Below are 11436 nucleotides of genomic sequence, written 5' to 3' on the forward strand. Positions count from 1 at the left end.
CTTAACACAGGGCAATTTTGCTCCCATGGGGGATCTCGCTATGGCTGAAGTCAGTTTCTGGTTATCACAACAGGGAAGAACAGAAGGGCATGCTGTTAACATCTGGTGGGTAGAGGCCAGAGATGCTGTTCAACATCCCACAATACACAGGGCAGCCACCCACAAGTTATCTGGCCCAATAGTATGAAGATTTAAAAGCCCTGCTATAGGAAGCCAAGGCGGTTTTGGTTCTCAGCCAGAAGACGCACATTGTAGGGTAACAGGAAGGAGAGCTGGTTGTTATCACACTGCAGGGTAACTGACACTGTTGTAAGAGACCCAGGGCTTAAAACGAGGAACAGATCTAAACAGCTGGCCCTTTGCATCAGGGGCACCTCTTCTTGAGACTGGCAAGCAAACATGGTTTTGCAGTCCTAAGGAATGGAACTGAGGACTGAATGCTGTGGCAGCTGGAGAATGATAGAGGACTAAGTCCAAGCAAGTGCATTGCTTTGCAACATCAAGAGCCCATAACTAACTCTATACTGATCTGTATCCAAAGCTGGACACAGACGTGGGAAAAACAGATGAGCCAGGCTTGTGTATGCGTAGTGTAATGAAGACCAAAGAGGGCAATCATTTCTTTAAAAAAGGCTAAGAGAACAGGGTAAATGAGGTCCCAGCCAAGTAAGGGAGCTTGGCCTTATGGGCTTCCCTGGCTCTCTCCATTCTTCAGTTACTTGCTGCTCCTTCTTTGCCAAGTTTGATGTGTTCTCCCTCCCACCACCACCCAGGTCCGGCCTATAGGAGACACAGATTCACGTCCCAGAATGCCCAAGCCTGCCTGAAAATTCAATCTACTTTTCATGTTATAAAGTAGAAAGGAAAATGTAAATCAAAGCAAACGAACAAACCCAAACCCAAACCACAACAAACACTAAAAAGGCTTTTAATTACGTAGCATTATTTCTAAGTACAGACTTTCCCAATCACATCACTTAGAGATCATTTTATCCACTGCTCTGTTTGGCTGCCAGTCTCTTGTCTCTCTCCTCAGCAATGGTAAGGCGGATACCCTTTCCACGAGGAAGAGAGATCCATGGTTTGTTGCCCTGGAGGAGAAAACAAGGAGAATCAAAACCTGCTACACACCATCAACGGGTTGGCACATGCTACATTTGTCTTCTCATCTAGAGGAACAGAGACGCCTGTCTGTGAAAACACTCAGCAACAGTCAGGCAGTCTTAAGACACTTGGATGCTGGTTTATCAGAAACACCCACTTTAAACTTGTTGCCCGTATCTGTAGATGCAAACTACAATACCCTTCATAATTAGTCTCAGAAGTACTGAAATAGTGCCCAAGGCCAAGCATTAGTTCCAAAAAGCACCGCCCCCTGCCCCAACACAGGCACAAATGAAAGAACCTAACTATAAGGCATATTCATCCCATTACTGGCACTTTCCACCAACCCAGGTGTGAACTGGTCCGCCGCTGATTCTCTGACACTGAAAACGCACAGATCTGCCTCAGCCCTGTTGTGAGCCCTATCCCAGAGGAGGCTTTACACTAGGTTCAGCAGAGCCAGCAGGAGCCAGGCACTGCAATCCCAGCCAGTACCTGCATTGTACAGGTTTCTCTGGACTAGGCAGAAGACAGAGAGACCCAGACTTACTTTGCCAATAACGAAAATGTTGGAGAGCCGGGTGGCAAAGCTATTGCCGTTGGCATCTTTCACATGAACTACATCAAAAGAACCAGGATGTCTCTCCCGGTTAGTGATCACACCAATTCTTCCCAGGTTAGCACCTCCAGTCACCATGCACAGGTTACCTAGGCAGGAAGGAACAGACAATCTGCTCAGAGCAAGGAACCGTGCCTTGTGTAGTGAATGAGAGACAGGTCTGCAACAAAGTTAATCTTTTTTTCCCAGTTGAATTCACTTCCATGGATCTGTTACCCAAGCTAGAACTCTCAGGGCCCTCTTTTAAGATTTCCCCTATCCTTCCTGTACAGCTAATAAATGTAAGAAACTCCACTGCACCCACCTCACTAGGTCCTTACCATGTCTTGCCTGGACTACTGCTGTTCCTCCAAGGCACAATTCTCTGCTACTGTTGTGAACAGATATGGGGGGTGATGACAGCATTACAAAGGGCTGTTATCTCAATTAAGTTTGTTCTGCTTTTTTGTTAGACTTCCCTGCCCAGCCCTCAAGCCACTTCCATGGATGGGGAGGCTTTTGAGATCTGGAGCAGGCCTGAGAACGTGTTATACAAGACCTCATCTCTGCCACACAGAATATTCTAAGCACTTGGATCCCTGAGGTAAAAATACCATACACCTGGGCATTGGAGCAGTTACCTGTTCACAGCTTCTCACAACTCCCCACTGAAAACATTCTTAGCTGACTTCCCTCCCCACAATTCAGAACATATTCCTCTCTCTAACCCTCATTGCCACCACAAAGCCATGCCAAAATAAGACACCATAAGGGCTGACAGATTCTCTGAACATTTCTTAAAACTAAGAGTTGCCTCCTTCCCAATCCGTTACTACATCAACAAAAGACATCTAGCTTTTGTTGCTAACTAGGCGCACATCAGAATCACCTCAAGCCCCCCAAACGCCAAACAAAACCCTGTACCCAGGCCCTGCGCAAGTCATAGGGCTTGATTAAATTAACTTAAAAATAAAAGTAAAGAACAGCTCTTATGTCTGGCCTTTAAAGAGAATGCTTAAGTAGCACAGCCTGCTTACCAGTGTCAAATTTGATGAAATCAGTAATCTTGCCAGTCTCCAAATCAATCTGAATGGTGTCATTCACCTTGATGAGGGGATCAGGGTAGCGGATGGTGCGAGCATCATGGGTCACCAGATGAGGGATTCCTTTTGTCCCCACAAAGATCTTTCTCACTTTGCATAACTTATACTGAAACACATGGGTTACCCACATTAGTCTAGCTCACATGCACTATGCTCCAGAGTACAGTTCTTTCAAAGCCACAAATCACCAGCTTAAAGGTGCAACCAGCAGCTGAAGGTACCAGCCCCCACACAGAACAGGCTGTTTCCTGAGCTGCAGCTGAATAATGGGGTCCCTGACTTTTCTTCCCACTCCCCCATAAATTCATCTTGCACACTGCCCCCTTCTAGGCTAGCCTTCTTATTTCTTATTATGTATTTCCTCTGTAGTACTGCATCACCCCCAAGGTTAAAAGTTCAAAGCACTTAAGGCCTCACAACCTCAAACTCCCCAGGTGGAGGGATGATCACCACCATTTCCTCCCTGCTCCAATGCAAATCACCTCCCCTTCCCCAGGCCGTTTAAGTCTCAAGGGGCACCTGAATTCTTCCCTCCAACTCACCCAGACAGCTAACAAGTGCCTCTTAATGGCTCCCTCTACATCACAATTGAGTTTTGTCTCACAAACTGCAATTGTATTACCAGTTCATCTAATCAACAATTTCACAAAGCATTTCACTCCAAGACATCCTTTAAGTAAATCAAATCACCTTGATGCCAATGGACGTGCCCTCCAGCCTGCTGGTAACAAGGTAGCTAAGGAAATTAGCTGATTCATCCAATTGAATTAACCTTCACTTACAGCCAATAATTCAAGAAGCCATGAACTTTTGCATAAAACCATCACAACAAACTGGATTAAATAATCAATGTCTGTAACCTTTTTTGAGTTACCTCAAACTAGTGCCCCGAGGGTTACTGGTCCCCTCCACTAATACCTTTCCCCTCCCCAGAGTAAAGCTAGACAAAGGGCCAGTAGGATTGAACTAGATATTGGTTTTCTGGCCCTTTATCCTTAAAGGACCCATACTTCAGATACTCAAACGTTCCTAGGAATCACTCTCCTTGCCTCAAAAAAAGGCAAGCAGAAGTCACTGCTCAGCTAGAATTCGTTTCTGCCATAAAAAGCACTCTGTTGGGGCTTCCCTGGTAGCATAGTGGTTGAGAGTCCGCCTGCCGATGCAGGGGACACGGGTTCATGTCCCGGTCCGGGAAGATCCCACATGCCGCAGAGCAGCTGGGCCCGTGAGCCATGGCCGCTGAGCCTGCGCTCCGCAACGGGAGAGGACACAACAGTGCGAGGCCTGCGTACCGCAAAAAAAAAAAAAAAAAAAAAAAAAAGCACTCTGTTGAGGATGTTAACTTGACTGGCTGTTTCTAGGTATAAGATTATGAGTAATTCTAATCTACCTACCTCACCACAATGGATCAGTCCATGTACTTAATAACTTAGAATCAAGTACTTTTACTAAAGGAAGGCCCAGCCTGCTTGCCACACTCACCTTGGCCTCCTCAGGTGTAATACGATGAACAGCAAAGCGACCCTTGGTGTCATAGATCAGACGAAAATTCTCTCCAGTCTTGTCAATGCTGATGACATCTGATATCAAATGGTAATAACTAAGGTTACTATAGTGACCCCCAGTAACCCCATGCTGAACAATAACCACACTATAAGGGAAAAAAAACCCCGTATGCTTCCCATTTCGAATATTAACAAGGATTCCTAAGATCAATGATGGCTAGCTAATCTTTAATTTTCAAAACCGTGTTTTTATGACCCGTAAAATCTGAAGTGAATTGAAATTTGGTTTTGAGAAATGATTTATGATTTGCAGCCCTACAATATGGAAGTAAAACTCTTGAGAGGGAAAGTCATGCTTTATTTCTGAGACTGAAAAAGCCCACCACTTTAGAGAGGGAGATAAAAAAAATCAAGGAAAAAAAAATCAAGGAGCACCAAGTGCCCACCATTAACCACTTACCCATAAAACCAGCAGGGTAGGTTATATCGGTGCGGACCTTGCCATCAATCTTAATGAAACGCTGCATGCAGATCTTCTTTACTTCATCTCCTGTTAGGGCATATTTAAGTCTGTTCCTTAGGAAAATAATTAGGGGGAGACATTCCCTCAGCTTGTGAGGACCGGTAGATGGACGAGGAGCCTGTAAAATGATTTTAAAAGTTATCTTAGGGCTTCCCTGGTGGCGCAGTGGTTGAGAGTCCGCCTGCCAATGAGGGGGACATGGGTTCGAGCCCTGGTCTGGGAGGATCCCATGTGCCGTGGAGCAACTGGGCCCGTGCACCACAGCTGCTGGGCCTGTGCTCTGGAGCCCACGAGCCACAACTATTGGGCCCGCGCTCTGCAACAAGAGAGGCCACCACAATGAGAGGCCCACGCACTGCAACCAAGAGTAGTCCCCGCTCGCTGCAACTAGAAAAAGCCCACGCACAGCCACGAAGACACAGTGCAGGAAAAAAAAAAAGTTATCTTAAACTATTGGTGGGATTCACTCAAACTACCCCTCAAGTCCTGAGATTCACCAGACTATCACCCGCCCCCCCCCCAACTGGGGTAAACAAGAGGTATTCAAAGTGTGCAAAACTATTCCAGACCTTTAAAGTTTTACAGCATTTTCCTTTCAGAGGACCAGGCCCGTTAAGAACATTTGAGGTCCTGCATACATGTGGTATGTGGAAGAAATGAGGCACAGAATTATTAGGTAAGAGGTGGGGCACAGCTAGATAACACAGGGCCCTTAAGAAGAGAGTAACTCAGGATACAGTAATCAGGGATGCCTGACACATAAAGGAGCAGTATAGAGTGTGTCCCTTAAATACATCAATCATATCTGGATAAAACTGTAAAAGACACGTCCCTTAAGATATTTACAACACAAAAAACATGCTTACAATATAATGATACTTACAAACACACCAGTCAGTTTATCCAGCATCCAATGCTTTGGAGCTGCTACGCGCTTCAGGTGCTTCTTGGGACCACGAGCCTGAAGGAGTTTTCGATTTTAATACTGTTAAACAGTTTCAGGTCTTTTCAAGAACAGTTTACACAACTACAACTATTCTCTAAAGACCAGCATCTGTTTCCTCTTCAGCAAAATGTGGACAATGTAAAAAGCACAGGGCCGTGATTAAAGGCGGAGAAGCAAATGTATACATAGCATACAGCAAAATACTGTAGGTTTCACAAACTGCAACCAGCATTCTCATTGTACAGAGAACGTTAACTGTCTTTAAAAACAATTTTTCCAATTATTTATGTTACCACTTAAAAGTGCATATGCTTCTAGAGGCTGTTTTTACTAGGACATTATGCTGGTGAAATAGCCAGGGGTTGGACCTCCTGGCACACAGCCAGCCAGCAACAGAATCTGTGCTTCTACTTATCAAACAGACAATTTCTCGAAATATGTCAGGTTTTAAAGTGTTAGATGCGAGACTTAATCTGACCTCAGCACAACCACGTGCCAACAGTGGCTTACTCAAACTCTAAAGGTGAGATCACTTTTCACCTTAAAATGCAGAAGAAAACCTTTTTAATGCCGTATACAGAGGCTTACTGGCCACACTACGTAAAGTCAGGCCGTGCCAAAAACACGACGGAAAAACTCTCCACCCTCCCCGGGCCCGACGTCTGTCCTCTGGGCCCACCCGGGGCTCCAGCCTGGTAAGCAAGACGTTCCTCCCAGGGCCGCATGATGCGTGATCGGGTGTGGCCGGCCGGGAGACCGAGGCCTTCTCGCCAGCCGAACCGATCATCCCCCAACCACCCATCGCCAACAGCCGGTGTTCGCCCTAGCCCTCGAGCACCCCTGGGCCCACCCCACCAATCGCTCTCCCTTCGCCTCCGCCTGACCACCCCCTGCGGGAGCCCCGCAGCCCCTGGTAGCCCCAGCCCTTGGTGGATGGAGGCTGATGAGTCCCAAGAGCTCGCAAAGAAGCTGCCTTACCATGGCTGCGCTAGGCACGGAAAGAGGCCCACCTACTTCCGGAGCGCCGAGAAAAGAGGTTGCACGGCTGCGCGCGCCGGGGCTTCGGACGCTCCGCCCAGCTCCGCCTAGCTCCGCCTTTTCGCGGCGCGCGGGGACGCTATCTTGCCACCTGCTGGTGGGAGGTCAGAGGTCCGGGGCTTGGGAACAGCTGCCGAAAAAGGGGTGTCTCCCAAGGGCGAGTTCCTCCCTCCCTTTACGCCCTCCCCCGTCCAGTGTTTCCCGAGCGCCTCTGGGGCGCCTGATTCTGTGTGAGGTGCTGGACAAACAAAGATGAGCTAGACAAGCTCCCTGTCTTTAAGGAGAGGGCAAAGTGAGGCTACTTAAGGTCCACATATACATGATCATATAATCAATAGAATACATTGACATGAATAAGGTCCTACTGTATAGCACAGGGAACTAAGTTCAATATCTTGTAACAAACTGTAACGGAAAAGAATCTGAAAAGGAATATATATATATATATATATATATATATATACACATATACATATATGTGTATATATATATATATCTGAATCACTTTGCTGTACTCCAGAAACTAACACAATTTTGTAAATCTACTATACTTCAAATAAATAAATAAAATTTAAAAAAATACATTGAAATGAATATCTAATATTATTTCTTAAACATATATCTTGTCTGCTTCTTCTTCCAAGTTCCTTCAAGCCAGTCAACCTGCCCATACTGTAAATTGGGAAGAATCAATATTTTTTTCTCTCCCTTCTCTGCAGATTACCGAGGGGGTGGAGTGTAAGGGGTGGGAGGGTAGGATCTCTGCTTGAACTCTGCCCCTCGATTTCTGTACAACGCATTTAGCACTTACCATAAAGTCTCAGGGACGAGAGGGAACATTAGAGACCATCCAGTTATCTAACTAAAACTTAGATCCGATCCTGTGATTTCCCTACTTTGAAACTGCCCTTGGGCCTCCTGCCTAGCCCCTCAGGTCCCTCTGCCCGTCACCTCCTGTCTCCTGCACCCAGACACCCATTGCTCCCTTACCCTATCCCAAACCTCAAAGCTTAAGCCACTCCAAGGTATTACTGCTCTGACAAAGCCGCCTCTTTCAAGCCTCCTGCCTGTGGACCCGATGATCCCTCAGCTTGGAACTGCCATGAATAGCCCAACCCCCTTCCTGGGCACCTAATCCCACTTGTCAGCCTTGGAGATGCATACAGCTCAGGTCCCTCTGGCTCTGTGAGCCCCGGGTCCCCTCAGGCAGGGTGAATCCCACATTCTTCCGTCCCAGAGCCCTCAGTTCAAACTCCTCGTCTGTCCTCCACTAGACTGTGAGTATCTCCATGAAAGAGCCTGCCTAATTCACCTTTGCCACCTAACAGAGAGCTTAGCGCTATGTCCAGCACTTGGTAAATACTTGTTGAATGAACAAACTGAGTCAACATCCCACTCATTGTGCCAAGTCTCACTGTACTATCCCTGAGAGCATCCAGCCTCTGCCTGACCTCCTCCCACCATGGGTCAAGCTCCTAACCGAGGAGGTTCCATTTTACATGTCTCTGTCTCTGCCCTCCACTTCATCCCCCAGCAGTCTGCAGAGGAGCAAGAGAGAAAAAAATGGTTGGCTCTTTTCAATCAGACAGTATTCACTAGGAGGGCAGGGACTCCTCTTTGTCTAAAACTAGATCCATAGTAAAGCATGCTATAGATGATTATTAGCAAGAAGGGGCAATTGATTGGAGGTGGGGATTAGAGAGAGAGAAGATGATGAGACAATAGAAGGTGCATTTTGAGGTATTCAGTCTGAGGGCATTGGGAAGATGGTGGTGCAGCCAACAGATATGATGGGGGTTCACTTGGGAGTGAGGAAAGACCATGGGACTTCCAGCTTGAGAGGATAGGAAAAATGTCTGGTTAGAGCTGAAGATCTTACTTAAGATCACGCAGCTAGCTGGGAGTGGGGGATGGGGTAGGGAGGCTGGTCTCTTGCCTCCCAGGTCAGTTGTTGGTTTGTTTTTGTACCACAGCTTGTCAAAGGACTTGACGGAATCAAAGCATTTTCAGGAAATTTTTTTCTCTGTCAATTTGTATTTATGGACAAATGACATTCTAACAACAATAAAGGGAATTGGGAAAGAGCTAAGAAAATCACAAAACAGTACATCCCCAAACACCCTAAACACATCATCTGTATTCATTTGTTCCTGTTCCTGTTCTCATTCTGATCAGTTTGTGTGCATGCATACTTTTACATAATTTTAGGCCTAGCGTACAGACTATTTTGTATTCTGCTTTTATTATATTATAAAAACTTTCTGAGTTGCTACATAATCTTCATAATGAGTATTTTAACAGCTGCATCATATTCCATTAAATGGATATCCCATAATTAATAAAAGTTCTTTATTGTTGAACATTTAGTTTTTTGTACCTTTTCTTTATTATGAATGTTGCTACAGAGAACAGTTTCCTTTATATGGCTTTTTCCTTCAGTGGAATGATTACCTTAGAATAAAACCATTCCTTCACCCAACATTTATTGAGTGCCTACTCTGTGTCAAGCTCTGTATTATGAGCCAGGGAAATAGAGATAATTAAGATCTAGTTCCTGCTCTCAAGGAATTCACATTACAATGGGAGAGGCAGGCTGGGAGGAGGGGACGGAAAGCCAGGAGAAGATCTTCAGAGGAAAGATGGTGGCGAGGCAGTTTGGAACACGAAGGGCTGTTAAAGCTTAAGAATTTGGACTTTAACCTGTAGGTAGACAATGGAGAGCCGCTGAAAGATTTTAAAGAGGACGGGATCAGCTTTGTGCTTTAGAAAGATAACTCTGACTGCTCCTTGTAGAATGGTTTGAAGGAAGTGTGAGTGGCTTGGAGGAGATGGGCCAGGGCTGTTTCAACAACACAAGCAAGAAACAGAAGGGTGGGACCCAGGTCTGTGATTGTGGGGAGGAAGAGGAGGAGGAGGGGGGAAATTCAAAAGACATTGCAGATGGAGTATTGGCAGGATCTGACTGGGAAATGACGTTTGTGCAGCGGTGAGGGACAAGGAGGTAATTAGGATGATTCCCAGGTTTCTGGCTTGGTGACTCAGTGGTACATTCACTGGGAACTACTGAGGGGGAGGGGGCACCAGCTGGAGATGTTTTATAGACACAAGTCTGAGCTCAGGTATATGGTCTGGGCTGGAGACTCCCGTTTGGGAGAACTGGTACATCTGTGCTTAGTCCATGGGAGCGGTTGGCAGTAGCTGTTGGAAAGGCAGCACTGTGTTAAGAGTCTGAACACTTTGATAGTGGTGTATGTGTATTGCCAAAAACCTTCCTCAGAGCATCCTTGCAATTTTACTATACTCGTGTCAGCCTGGTAATCACTTATTTTTAACTTTTACTAACGTAATTGTTTTAATTTGCACTTCAAAAAATCACTAGTGAGGTTAAACATTTTGCCATACACTTCTTTACTCGTTCCATTACCCCTTGTGTGAAGTATCTCTGCCCATTAATCTTTGGGGGACGTGTTTTTTAAAAAATATTTATGTATTTATTTGGCTGCACTGTGTCTTAGTTGCGGCATGCGGGATCTTTAGTTGAGGCATGCGGGATCTTTAGATGTGGCATGTGGGATGGAACCCAGGCCCCCTGCATTGGGAGCTTGGAGTCTTAACCACTGGACCACCAGGGAAGTCCCTGAGGGATGTGTTTTTCTGATCAATTTGCATGAGTGCTTTATAGATCACAGAAATTCATCTTTTGTCATATTTGAGGCAGATATTTTTACCAATTAGTTACTTTCCTTTTGGTTATATTTTTCTATGTACAAAGTTTCAAAGTTTTATATAGCCAGATCTGTTGATCTTTTCTCTTGTAATTTCTTCTCGTCATTTCAAAGCTTAGAAGGTTACCCTCAGTTCAAAGATCTGCTAAATACTCAATTCTATTTAATAACATGTATTTAATTCTTTATCAACTTGGGGTTGATAAAGATAAATAGAATAAAAGATAAACTGAAAAAAATCTAGTTTTTCCCCAAATGCCGAATCAATTTTCTCACTGTAATATATTGAATGATCTTTGTTTTCTCTGTTGTTTTGTAAGAACTGCTTTAGCATTTCATAAATGAAATCATGTAGTGCATGGTGAGTAGGGAACTGAGATGTACATCCCCAGCATCCTGTCCCAGATTGCCAGAGGGAAGTTATGTGTATGAGTGGTTCATGTTCATAAGTCACACCAAGAGTGGAGCGGTCCAAGCCCTTCACTCTCCATCTTAAAGAGTAACGTTTCATGCCTCAGATTCCCTGATCAACTTACTGTCAGCAATCGATGAACCAGCACAGGCTTCTCCTCACTTTCTCACATTGCTGGGAGACAGTGAGGCAGAATGGAAAGAGCACAGTTTAAATCTATCTCTGTGTGCCCTTGAGCAAATGGCTTAATCTCTCTGAACCACAGATGCCTTATCTGGAAAATAGGGATAACCATACTTACTTCTCAGTTTGTTGTAAGAATCAGAGATGATGTATCAAATGCATAGAACATAGTGACTCAGTCAATGAATTAGTGCTCCAATTCCCTCCTGACCACTTCTGGCTACTTCCTTCTGAAACTTATTTTTTTTCAACAGCTTTATTGAGGAATAATTGACATACAATAAATGGCACATATTTAA

General features: G+C 45.1%; 1 protein-coding gene across 1 annotated transcript; it reads right to left on the minus strand.

The window, feature by feature from the left end:
- Nucleotides 1-912: 912 nt before the first annotated feature.
- Nucleotides 913-6828, minus strand: RPS4X (ribosomal protein S4 X-linked). Its single transcript, XM_082681469.1, has 7 exons — nt 6758-6828; nt 5717-5794; nt 4771-4951; nt 4288-4385; nt 2740-2911; nt 1655-1812; nt 913-1091 (listed from the first exon to the last, which is right to left on the minus strand). Exons 1-7 carry the CDS (start codon nt 6758-6760, stop codon nt 990-992), a joined length of 792 nt encoding a protein of 263 aa, XP_082537595.1. The 5' UTR covers nt 6761-6828; the 3' UTR covers nt 913-989.
- Between the last annotated feature and the right edge of the window lie 4608 nt (nt 6829-11436).

Source organism: Grampus griseus (assembly GCF_964374135.1).
Source record: "Grampus griseus genome assembly, chromosome: X".
In the NCBI taxonomy this organism is placed as follows: domain Eukaryota; kingdom Metazoa; phylum Chordata; class Mammalia; order Artiodactyla; family Delphinidae; genus Grampus; species Grampus griseus.